Source organism: Eurosta solidaginis, chromosome 2 (genome assembly GCF_040869045.1).
Source record: "Eurosta solidaginis isolate ZX-2024a chromosome 2, ASM4086904v1, whole genome shotgun sequence".
Lineage (NCBI taxonomy): Eukaryota > Metazoa > Arthropoda > Insecta > Diptera > Tephritidae > Eurosta > Eurosta solidaginis.
The window spans coordinates 71,360,263-71,373,633 of NC_090320.1; the positions used below are offsets into that span (position 1 = coordinate 71,360,263).

General features: G+C 37.5%; 2 protein-coding genes across 5 annotated transcripts in view; one reads left to right on the top strand and one right to left on the bottom strand.

Moving 5' to 3' along the window:
* Positions 1-13,371, bottom strand: part of LOC137239886 (uncharacterized) — a 194,941-nt gene that overhangs the window by 99,909 nt on the left and 81,661 nt on the right. The gene's annotated exons all lie outside the window — the stretch shown is intronic.
* On the top strand, positions 250-6,265 carry LOC137239066 (para-nitrobenzyl esterase-like). The gene is made up of 8 exons (XM_067763984.1): positions 250-329; positions 4,015-4,231; positions 4,428-4,580; positions 4,670-5,185; positions 5,248-5,383; positions 5,471-5,661; positions 5,764-6,082; positions 6,153-6,265. The coding sequence occupies exons 1-8, from the start codon at positions 250-252 to the stop codon at positions 6,263-6,265; spliced, it is 1,725 nt and encodes a 574-aa protein (XP_067620085.1).

Sequence of the window (13,371 nt, forward strand, 5' to 3'; positions counted from 1 at the left end):
TCCCAGAGCCGCTTCATCTGATGTTGTCATGGTCCATGCTTCTGCACCTTATAGCAGGACGGGTACGATAAATGACTTGTAGAGCGTGGTTTTCGTTTGCCGAGAGAGGAATTTAGTTTTCAATTGCCTTGCTAGGACAAAGTAGCATTTATTAGCAAGAGTGACTCTTCGCTGGGTTCCAAAGCTGGTGTTGTTGTTTGTGTTAATGCTGGTTCCCAAATAAACGAAGTCTCTTACTATTTCGAGATTATGGCTGAGTCGGCCAGTACTTCCTTTTATCCTGGCGCGGGTGTTCAGGCCGGTGATATCAATGTGGTCAGCATACGCCAGTAATTACGCGCCGAGCCGAGCGGTTAAGCTCTGCAATTGGTATTATAACGGCCCGGAGAGCTCCTTTTCAATTCTAACTGAGCTGATGGTGCTGCGCAACGTCATTGTGCACAGCCGTATAAGTTTTGTGAGGAAACCAAATTCAGACCTAGCGGCGGATGAAGAGGTGATATGATTTTTTTCCCGTGTTTTTCCAAGGTTTGGCGAATTGTGAAGATCTGGTCGATTTGTAGGGTCTGAAGTCGCACCGACAAGCTCCAATCAGGCGATTAACGGTGGACTTCAATATATAGCGAAATACGCTTGACCTAATATGTGATATTGAGAAATCAGCCTTCGATAGTTGGTCCAGTTTTCAGGATCCCCTTTCTTGAGGACTAGGAAAAGAACACTTGGATCTCAACCTTCACTTTTCTAATTGGCGTGCCCTGATTTGGCAAACACTGCGAGTGTTTCTGCCATAAAAAGCTTCTCAGTGAAAACGCTTTCAGATGCCGTTCGGAGTCGACATAAAACATGTAGGGCGAGTCCCGCCGACTTGTTGGAAAAATTTAAAAAGAAGTAAATCGCACCAAATTAAATTATGATCCTGTTAAACTTGTAACTATTGAAAAAAAAATAATGAAAATAAGCGAAAATTGGAAAAAATTAAAGCCATGTCAATTAAATAAAAGTAATGAATGAATGGAACAGACCTAAAATATCTTTAGAGGTTATCGCGCCATACATAAATTTTTTTAAACGAAGCTTTATTTTTAGGCTACTCAAATTCGTCTTGTTATTCTTCTTCTACTTCCTCTTCTTCACCATTATTTTGAGAGCAAGTATATTTCGTTAATAGCGACGTATTATCGCATATCCTCTTGTTGGAATGAAACTAATCGTCCACTTTTCATTATTCACCATTTAAGCACGTTCACCCTTCACAATTTACATGCCAGAGAACAAAACAGTTATCGGCGCAGGGGGGTGAGTAAGGTATCCTGCAAAAATCGCGAGTACTCCATGCATGCATGTATGGAGGACTCGCTATGGACCAACCGAGTGCTCCAAAATTAACCACAATTCATACAAAAAATATGGTCCAATTAACATTGCGATGTCCTAGGACTGGACCATATACTCCAGCTCCGCATTACATCAGAGTAATCCATGGAGTACCCACAGTCCAATAAACATCGTGTAGTGATTACAATCGTTAAAAACGAGCAATGATCGGCTTACAATATGTTCGTGTAGAAACATGAGTTGGTCCATTGCTGCATTACAGTAGAGTATAATTGTAAGTACTCAAGTATGACACAAGTGGACCACATGATCCAACGATTTTTGCAGGGGTATGAACTGGTTCTAACAATTTTTTGGCCAAGCTAATAGAGAAGGTATAAAACCCTAGCCCCCTAGAACAGGGTATCAATGTTGTCTCGAGGTTACAGTGGTTTATAAATGAAGGGATTGGGTTTCCTTTTACCTAATCAAAAAAATTGTCATAGCTAAGTTCTCATCAAATTGTTGGCTTAGGAAATACCGTCATTAGTTTGGATGATCGTAGAAAACTCCGCTAAATTTCGTAAGAATTTGGTAACAACTGAAAAAGCAGTTATTTGACAAACAACAATATCACTAAAAAATAGCAGCTTTTTAAAGTCGTAAACTAATTTATTCTAATAGTGACATGTTTATATAATTGGCAAGCTAAACAATAGAATTTCGTAGAATCAACAATTCGATTGCGAATAAAAAGCCGATCAGTTTTGGTATTTGCAATCAGTTTCTTTGTGAACCTTACAGAGAAAAGACTAACAGTTATTAATTTACCGTCAAAAAGACGAATTTCAGAGAAACACATCAGTTATCCAGTGTACAGGTAATTAAGGATAACATCTGTCGAAAAACCGGCAGTAACTTTCTTCTAGAGCTTACGATTTCTTAAATTTATTCGAAACGAATTTCTCTCGAGTCTCAGCTTCTCACAAGATTCTCGAATTTCGAAGGCTCGAGAGCTTCTCGAAAATCAATTTATTCGCTGCAATGGCAGAGCTAACGATTTATTCTGGAACATAGCGTAAGTTTTTACAAAACCACAAGTATAAAACGACGAAGTGCATAAAAAACTGACAATGTAGCCACTGCATACAATATCGAGAATCCTGCGAGATTTACGAGCACTCCGAGATTCGAGAAACATGCGAGGCGCCGAGTTCTCGAGTCTCTAACTTCTCGCTTGTGCTCAAGAATAAATCGTCATCTCTAGTATAAAGGAATTTTTTCAAATTTGAATATTATGAACAAAATTATACATACAGGATTTGAGTGAAATAACGGCAATATTTTTAGAAAAAGAAATCAGAAGTAAAAAAAAGGCGGAACCATACAAGGTGACTAAGCCAGCAGTTGAAGTGCAAATCATATTAAAAAAGTACCAATTCGCTGATTTCAAGCTGTCACGCGTTCCTGGTTCCCCCATGGCATAAATACTGCCAATTCAGCAGCTAAATTTAATGTCGGAATGCTGGGAGATTTACAAATATTTCGAATTTAATGGGTCCAAGTTGGTTCGGAACCAATATTTCTTATTTTTGGCTCAAGAAGGACACCATTCCAATTGGAATTAGGACTCGCCATTTTATTAAAAGTAAACAAATTGGGATTACGATAATGTGCGAATGTAATATAATCCCAATATTTTACTTGGCATTACTCACTGTTTTCGGATATAAATTCGAGTGTGTGAAGGATTTCGTCTATTTGGGAGCCAGCATTAATCAGCTCACAAATCAAACGACGAATAATTCTTGCCCACAAGGGCTTCTTTGTACTGAGTAGGCAATTTAAAAATAAAGTTTACTTCCGACATCCAAAAATCACGCTGTACATGTCGCTCATCATACCTGTCCTGAGGAATGGCTCGGAAACGTGGATGGTAGCGCGAAAAGATGAGACAGCTCATTGCAAGTTCGAGAGAAAAGTTCTCCAGAAGGCGAGTATTGAAGGAGGTGTATGAGCTTTACGCAGATATGAGGATAGTACAGCGAATATAACCCTAAAGCCTTCGCTGGCTAGGTCATGTTATTTGAAACATTTCAGTCGACATCGCAGTTTGGATGCAGAGGACGGCTATAACTTTTTCAAAAATTTACCGTTTGGGATCTTTTTTTTTTAAAGACTTGTTTTTAAATGTACTTTTCGGAAAAAATACAAAAAAATGTTTAGTTTTTTTTTTTCAATTAAATAAAAAAAATATATATCGGCCCACTCCGGGATTAGTGGGGATAATTGCAGCATTGATTGAAGTTTTTTATGAGAAAAAAAAATGGCGAAATTCGAAAAATCTCTAAAAACTGAAAAATTACAAAAAAAAACTTTAAAAATTTATTTGGTTCTTTTTCCGCAAAGCAAATTTTTTAAAAAAAAAAGGATGCCAAACGGTCAATTTTTGAAAAAGTTATAGCATTTTGAAAACAAAAACGGTGTTTTATTAAAAATTCATAATTTTTTTTGAGTTGGATGCAAAAATTCTGAAAAACGTCTTTCTTAAGCTAAAAAAAGAAGAAAAACTTTCAGCCAATTCTAAAGGGGTCGGGTTCAAAATTGGTCGAAATGGGATGGAATATAACATATGTATATAATCTTAGGTTTTGACAAATGATTTCTATAATTATTTATTTCTTTTATTTTTTACAGCAAAACGATGAAGTTGGCTACAGGAGTCTTATGCATGTTTGCAACTGTTGCTTTGGCAACAGCGCAATCAGCAATTATGGATCCACCCCAAGTCATTATACCCACTCAGGGTCCAGTTTTGGGTGCTATTGATGAAACAGCATGGACAAACCAAAAGATAATGGCTTTCCGCAGTATTCCATTCGCTGAATCACCAAAAGGACCATTGCGTTTCCTGGTTAGTTCTGAAGTCGAGCATAAGCGGTAGTTCTTCTGTATCAGATAAAAGTATTTAAAGAAGCGAAAAAAAGAAAAGAAACTCTAAGCTCGTTTTCAAGTTAAAAAATTAGCCAAAATCGGTCCATTAACGAGGCGCTTTGCAACGTCTGGACACTATGCACGCAATATTTACAATATTATTCATTTCTTTACAGCCACCCAAAGCCAAGGCAGCTTGGACTGACGTTTACGATGCCCGTGAGTTTGGAAGAATTTGCCCCAATTACGAAAATGTTTTAGCTTTAAACGATACACAACGTAAGGAAGATTTGGAAGACTGCCTTAACTTGAGCGTCTACAGTAAAGACGTAAGCACAAACTCTTTTTTCTAGTGATATTTCATTGCCGTTGCTTTTGAAGTTGCTAATTGCTGATTTTCAATAATTTATACTTTTAGTTATCAGCTAAGAAACCTGTTATGTTCTATGTTCACGGTGGAATTTTCGGTTTTGGTAACGCAGCACTCTACCCACCACATTATCTCATGGAAAAAGACATTGTTCTTGTCGTAACTCAGTATCGTATTGGTTCACTTGGTTTCATGTCAACATTTACCTCCGAAATGCCTGGTAATCAAGCAATAATGGATGTACAATTAGCTTTAGACTGGGTTCAGAAAAATATTCATGCATTTGGTGGTGATCCAACCAAAGTTACAATTTTCGGACAAAGTGCAGGAGCAGGCATGACTAGTGGTACTGTGATTAGCCCTAAAACTCCTGAAGGTCACATTAAAAGATCAATTGTGCAATCAGCTTCTATATTGGCACCATGGTGTATTAATCGTATTGCCTTGGAGCAAGCTAAACGTTTCTGTGAAAGTCTTGGTTGTCAGGGATGTGATGATGTACAGAAGCAAAATGAGTGCATGAAGAATGCAGATACATTCGAACTACTTACAGTAGCACGTCAAGTAAGCAAAGCATTAAAAAATATTCAAAAACAAAAATATCCAAAATTTGTATTGTATTCTAGGATATGTTTGCACCAGTGGTTGGCGATTTGAATGGTGTGCTTCCAGAAGAACCTAAAACTTTAATCGAAAAGTTTAGCAAAAACATTCCAGTTATGGCTGGCTTTACTAAGCATGACGGCAGTTTTCTAATGGCACGTAAGTATTGACGAGTATTTAAAGCTCTATAACATAGCAGATGATTATGTGAAGCTAAATAAAATATCAACTTTTTACTATCTAAAGAAAATTTCGATGCCTTCACCGCACCCTATGGTGGCCTTGCCAATATGACTGTACGCCAATTCGCAAACTTGTTGGTCGACACCGGCAAAGACACCACTGGTTTGCCCAACAATTTGCTTTTACATACTCTAATTGATCCTGCAATTTTGGATACCAACAATCACGATGCAGCATGGTACGCTTATTATGATGTAAGTATATAAATAGTGGAGATGGATATGCATACATATAACACAGGGGGCATGGACAAATTAATACAAATATTTTTATTATTTTTTTGTTATGTTTTGTAGATCATCAGCGATGTTAACATCAAATCACCTGTTATAGCCTATGCCAGCGCAATGCAACGCAGAATCGCACCAGTCTACGCGTACTCATTTGATTATGCTGGCGAATACTCTCGTTTCAATGACCAGGACAACAGTCAATTGCCTTTTGAGGGTGGAGTATACCATTCCGATGACAACATCTATTTGTTCGACAGATTCCCACTGAATGCTGATGACACAGAATTTGCCAAGAAAATGGTGCACTTGTGGTATACTTTTGCAGCTGAGGGAGAACCAAAAGTGTTGGGTCACCCAGAGATCACTACTAAACCCAAGGAGAGTATGTACAAACTGAATATGACCATTAATAAACAATTTACTAAATGATTTGTTTATTACTAATATTTCAGCTGAGGCAGGTCCTTACTTCCATATCAACAAAGATGTTACTTTCGGCACAAATATTTTGACTGAACTTACAGCCGTTTCTGACGATCCTGAAAGTTACAAATTGATTAGATAAAAAGCCAACAATAGCAATGTCAAAATCGAAGAAGAAGTGGATCAACAGACCCAAAAAGCGACTACCAAAAAGGGTAGTGGTAAATCTAAAATAAAGGGCGCTTTAAAAAAGTTTGTCCGTAAAATTGTTGGTTCCTTTAAAAACCATTTCTAGAAAATTATTCAGTATATCGTAAAAATATAAAGAAATAAAGTGTTAGTTAAATGAATGTTATATTAAACAATCATCAGCAAAGTATTTCTTTTTAATAAAATGTGTAAGATAAGCCATATGCCTTCATGCTCATAAGTCAAGGCCAATCCACCGAGACAGCACTCCCCTCTCTTCCCTACTAAGACAGAGATAGGGATGGCATTCAAGAACTTTACTCTAGACATTTTTCTCGACATAAAAGGATTGTTTCACAATGTCTATCCGCAAGTCGTAGTCGATTCCTTATTACACATGGGGATTGACCACTTGTGAAATTCGTAGAGCACTTTTTAACGAGAGGAACTATAATAGTTTATTTTTTTGTAAGCTTGCTTGAAATAATCGGTTTAACCAGCTAAAGAGTTTCATCTTGGGAGAACCATACAAGTGGTGGAAGGAAATCAGCTAATTTTTACTTTTTTTTAGCTGCTTTGACACAAATCCAGAGAATAACAGAAACAAGATACAAGGAATGAGGAATGCGTTTGTGTATATGTAGTTATGTAACTCTGTCGCCACGCTGTTATCTTGTCTAGTTATTTGCGTTTATCTGCACATTCGTATGTACATATCGTTCTCTCGTTCACAATAGTGCCCTTTTTTGTCGACTGTAACTTAAGCGATGTCATCTCAAACTGGTTAGCGAACTCAACTAGCTTACTTTATTTAGTTGCTTTGTATGCAATTCCCAAATCTACCTCGCGTTTAATTTAAACTAGCTACAAAAAATCGGCTAATATCATGTCTAGGAGCAAGCCCGACGAGGGGGGGGGGGGGCGGGGTTCCCCCGGGCCCGAGGTTTCTGAGGGGCCGCGATTTAGAGGTACTAAGACATTTTTTTTAATTCAGGAGAGTCTTTAGTTGTTCCATGTGCAACTTTTAAGGCGAATTTTTGAAAAGCAACAAACATCTGCATTTCGTTTTAATATTATAGTGAAGTCTGAAAAATAATTTAAAAGTCCTTTTCCTTAAAATTTAAGAATAAATATTTCATTTGGCAGCTGGCTCAAAACCATTCCGGTTCCGCATCCGATTCGACTATTGATAATGATTTTTTGCCTGGGACTTCGAACAGTGAGTAGACAATAAAAACATCAAACAAAAATATGTATGCTTACATGAATCCGAAATCGTAAAGTTTCGTGGTGACACTGATGGAGGTTCATCTTTAAACAGTCTTCCAATAATACCACCAACTCTGTATCAAAGTCCAGTTTATTTAAACGACTTCGACATCGGTACCGTGAATAAAGTTTTTGAACGTGTCTGGTTGGTGTAGATTGCCAGTAGCAATGCTTTTTATTGTTTACCATGTCGTCTGTTATGCACAAAGACTTTAAATCGACCTAAAATTTGTTGTCCTGGCGGATATTCGAAATTGCAGGTGTGGAAGAAGCTATACGATAAACTGCCAGCACATGAAAATACTCAAGATAACATTAAATGTTATATTCAATGGCGATCTTTACAAAATCGAATTCAGAAGGAGGCTAAAATTGATACACTTATCAATGAGCAGCTAATCACTGAAACCCAAAAGTGGAAAGAAATTTTATATACAATTTTGGACACTATTTTATTTTTGGGTGAAAGAGGCCCAGCTTTCAAAGGCGAAAGTATATATATTGGTGAACGAAACAATGGACATTTTTTGGGCATCTAAGATCTAATAAGCCATTATGATCCGATACTTAAAGATCATTTGGAGAAAGTTAGGATTTCACAACAGCAGCACAAACGTTTACAAGTTCACTATCTTTCCGCAGACATACAGAACGAGTTTATAGAAATTTGTGCAAAACACGTGAGAGAAATTATATTAGATCAACGAAAGAAAGCCAAGTATTTTGCTATTATCGTTGATGTTTACACGTCTGATGCTAGTCACGTTGAACAGACTACGTTCATTTTCCGCTACCTCCATTTCAATTCGAAAGCAACAAATTTTAAAATTCAAGAACGGTTTTTGGCTTTTGTGGATTGTAACCAAAAACTGGTAAGAAAATCGCGGATTTAATTTGCCATACTGTAAGAAAACAAGAAATCCAATTAAAAGATTTTCGTACCTTGTACGATAATGGTGCCAATATGAAAGGAGCTTACAACGGAACACAACGTCACATTCTCGACAAAAACTCGAATGCTGATTACTCGCCTTGTGCAACCCACAATCTCAATTTATGTGGTGTTGATGCTGCAGAATGTTGTACGGCTGCAATTACTTTTTTCGGTATTCTACAAAAATGTTTCACTATTTTCAGCAGCAGTCCACAGCGATGGGACATCCTAAAATAAATGTACCGAACTCTCTTCACAGTCTTTCAGACACTAGGTCGTAAGCTAGAATTGAGGCAATTAGACCATTCGCAAACCATGTTCCAGGATTAACACAAGCACTAAACGCATTACTTAAGCTAAATTTGACTGCACAAGCATGGGGAGATATTCCCGGCACTCTCAAGTATATCAACAAGTTCGAATGTATCTTGCTGTCCTCAATTTTGTTCAAAATACTGAATACCATTAATGAAAGAAAGAATTTTGCGCAAAATTTTATGTTTTTTTGCTATCTGATTACTTTCTGAATTTTGTCTTCTGAATTTGTTTTCAGCCTGGAACACAGCAACGTCGAAAGAAGGCGTCATATCCAATCGAATTATGGAAATTGGGTGAACTCCGTACAAATCATATATGTAATACTCCTATATTGCTAATAGAAAATGCTCGCAATGTGTTTTGAATTCGAAATCAAAACAAGGCAGCCTATAAAACTTTTGTGATTGTAGCATGGTTCAATTATATGGTTGGCCCATCTCATCAGCTGATTTAATTTATTTCATTGCATGGCCGAAGGGATTGTCAAAAGGAGATGGCAAACTCAAAATGAAACCAACACATTGGCAACATTTTCTTACACATAAAAAAACTGCTAAGTTTTATGTTTCCATTCCATACCATTCGCACCAACCCCAATACACAGATTTTGACAATTTGAACAGACATATTTTGTTGCTTTACAGATGAGCCAATCCTATAATTGAACCATGGATTGTAGCAGCATAAGTGTGACAAGAAAAAATTTAAATTTAGGTACATTCGATTATTGAATACAAAAACAACAAGTAAGGAAGGCTAAGTTCGGGTGTAACCGAACATTACATACTCAGTTGAGAGCTATGGAGACAAAATAAGGGAAAATCACCATGTAGGAAAATGAACCTAGGATAACCCTGGAATGTGTTGTTTGTACGATATGGGTATCAAATGAAAGGTGTTAAGGAGTTTTTTAAAAGAGTGTTGGCCTCAGTTCTATAGGTGGAGACCTTTTCGAGATATCGCCATAAAGGTGGACCAGGGGTGACTCTAGAATTTGTTTGCACGATATGGGTATCAAATGAAAGGTGTTAATGAGTATTTTAAAAGGGAGTGGGCCTTAGTTCTATAGGCGGACGGCTTTTCGAGATATCGCCATAAAGGTGGACCAGGGGTGACTCTAGAATTTGTTTGTACGATATGGGTATCAAATGAAAGGGGTTAATAGATATTTTAAAAGGGAGTGGGCCTTAGTTCTATAGGCGGACGTCTTTTCGAGATATCGCCATAAAGGTGGACCAGGGGTGACTCTAGAATTTGTTTGTACGATATGGGTATCAAATGAAAGGTGTTAATGAATATTTTAGAAGGGCTTGGGCCTTAGTTCTATAGGTGGACGCCTTTTCGAGATATCGCCATAAAGGTGGACCAGGGGTGACTCTAGAATTTGTTTGTACGATATGGGTATCAAAATAAGGGAAGGGTTTTTTAAAAGGGCGTTGGCCTCAGTTCTATAGGTGGTCGCCTTTTCGAGATATCGCCATAAAGATGGACCAAGGGTGACTCTAGAATTTGTTTGTACAATATGGGTATCAAATGAAAGGTGTTAATGAGTATTTTAAAAGGGAGTGGGCCTTAGTTCTATAGGCGGACGGCTTTTCGAGATATCGCCATAAAGGTGGACCAGGGGTGACTCTAGATTTTGTTTGTACGATATGGGTATCAAATGAAAGGTGTTAATGAGTATTTTAAAAGGGAGTGGGCCTTAGTTCTATAGGCGGACGGCTTTTCGAGATATCGCCATAAAGGTGGACCAGGGGTGACTCTAGAATTTGTTTGTACGATATGGGTATCAAATGAAAGATGTTAATGAATATTTTAAAAGGGCGTGGGCCTTAGTTCTATAGGTGGAAGCCTTTTCGAGATATCGCCATAAAGGTGGACCAGGGGTGACTCTAGAATTTGTTTGTACGGTATGGGTATCAAAAGAAAGGTCTTAATGAGTTTTTTAAAAGGGCGTTGGCCTCAGTTCTATAGGTGGACGCCTTTTCGAGATATCGCCATAAAGGTGGACCAGGGTGACTCTAGAATTTGTTTGTACGATATGGGTATCAAATGAAAGCTGCTAATGAGTATTTTAAAAGGGAGTGGGTCTTAGTTCTATAGGCGGACGGCTTTTCGAGATATCGCCATAAAGGCGGACCAGGGGTGACTCTAGAATTTGTTTGTACGACATGGGTATCAAATGAAAGGTGTTAATGAGTATTTTAAAAGGGAGTGGGCCTTAGCTCTATAGGTGGACGCCTTTTCGGGATATCGTTATAAAGGCGGACCAGGGGTGACTCTAGAATGCGTTTGTACAATATGGGTGCCAAACGAAAGGTGTTAATGAGTGTTTTAAAAGGGAGTGGGCCTTAGTTCTATGGGTGGACGCCTTTACGAGATATTGCCATAAAGGTGGACCAGGGGTGACTCTAGAATTTGTTTGTACGATATGGGTATCAAATGAGAGGTGTTAATGATTATTTTAAAAGGGAGTGGGCCTTAGTTCTATGGGTGGACGCCTTTTCGAGATATCGCCATAAAGGTGGACCAGGGGTGACTCTAGAATTTGTTTGTACGATATGGGTATCAAATGAGAGGTGTTAATGAGTATTTTAAAAGGGAGTGGGCCTTAGTTTTATAGGTGGACGCCTTTTCGAGATATCGCCATAAAGGTGGACCAGGGATGACTCTAGAATGCGTTTATACAATATGGGTATCAAACGAAAGGTGTTAATGAGTATTTTAAAAGGGAGTGGGCCTTAGTTCTATAGGTGGACGCCTTTTCGGGATATCGTTATAAAGGTGGACCAGGGTTGACTCTAGAATGCGTTTGTACATTATGAGTATCAAACGAAAGGTGATAATGAGTATTTTAAAAGGGATTGGGCCTTAGTTCTATAGGTGGACGCCTTTTCGATAAATCGCCATAAAGGTGGACCAGGGATGACTCTATAATGTGTTTGTACAATATGGGTGTCAAATTAAAGGTATTAATAAGAATTTTAAAAGGGAGTTGTTGTAGTTGTATATGTGAAGGCGTTTTCGAGATTTCGACCAAAATGTGGACCAGGGTGATCCAGAACATCATCTGTCGCGTACCGCTAATTAATTTATATATGTAATACCACGAACAGTATTCCTGCCATGATTCCAAGGGCTTTCGATTTCGCCCTGCAGAACTTTTTCATTTTCTTCTACTTAATATGGTAGGTGTCACACCCATTTTACAAAGTATTTTTCTAAAGTTATATTTGTTTCAAATTTTTTTTCGTATTTGGTATAGAATTATTGCATTTTTTTCATTTTTCGTAATTTTCGAAATAGAAAAAGTGGGTGTGGTCATAGTCGGATTTCGGCCATTTTTTATACCAATACAAAGTGTGTTCAGATAATTATGTGAACTGAGTTTAGTAAAGATATATAGATTTTTGCTCAAGTTATAGTGTTAACGGCCGAGCGGAAGGACAGACAATCTACTGTGTGTAAAAACTGGGCGTGGCTTCAACCGTTTTCGCCCTTTTTCACAGAAAACAGTTATCGTCCTAGAATCTAAGCGCCAACCAAATTTCACAAGGATTGGTAAATATTTGTTCGACTTATGGAATTAAATGTATCCTAGACAAATCAAATGAAAAAGGGCGGAGCCACGCCCATTTTGAAATTTTCTTTTGTTTTTGTATTTTGTTGCACCATATCATTACTGGAGTTGAATGTTGACATAATTTACTTATATACTGTAAAGATATTAAATTTTTTGTAAAAATTTCACTTTAAAAAAAATTTTTTTAAGTGGGCGTGTTCGTCCTCCGATTTAGCTAATTTTTATTAAGCATACATATAGTAATACAAGTAACGTTCATGCCAAATTTCATCATGATATCTTCAACGACTGCCAAATTACAGCTTGCAAAACTTCTAAATTACCTTCTTTTAAAAGTGGGCGGTGCCACGCCCATTGTCCAAAATTTTACTTATTTTATATTCTGCGTCATAAGTTCAACCCACCTACCATTTCATAGCTTTATCCGTCTTTGGTAATGAATTATCGCACTTTTTCGATTTTTCGAAATTTTCGATATCGAAAAAGTGGGCGTGGTTATAGTCCGATATCGTTCATTTTAAATAGCGATCGGAGATGAGTGCTCTGGAACCTACGTACCAAATTTCGTCAAGACACCTCAAAATTTACTCAAGTTATCGTGTTAACGGACGGACGGACATGGCTCAATCAAATTTTTTTTCGATACTGATGATTTGGATATATGGAAGTCTATATCTATCTCGATTCCTTTATACCTGTACAACCAACCGTTATCCAATCAAAGTTAGTATACTCTGTGAGCTCTGCTCAACTGAGTATAAAAACGTTTAAGCAGCAATATATTGGCACTCTGATGTTTGGGAATGTACCTAGCCTTTTGTAGCAATATAGGAGTATTACATATATGGTACAAATAATTCTATCCAAAGGTGGCACAACGTCATTCGAAGTGCGTTTGGGACACACCCTAACATATTTAATTTCATAAATAAAATAAAAAACGAACATTCAATAA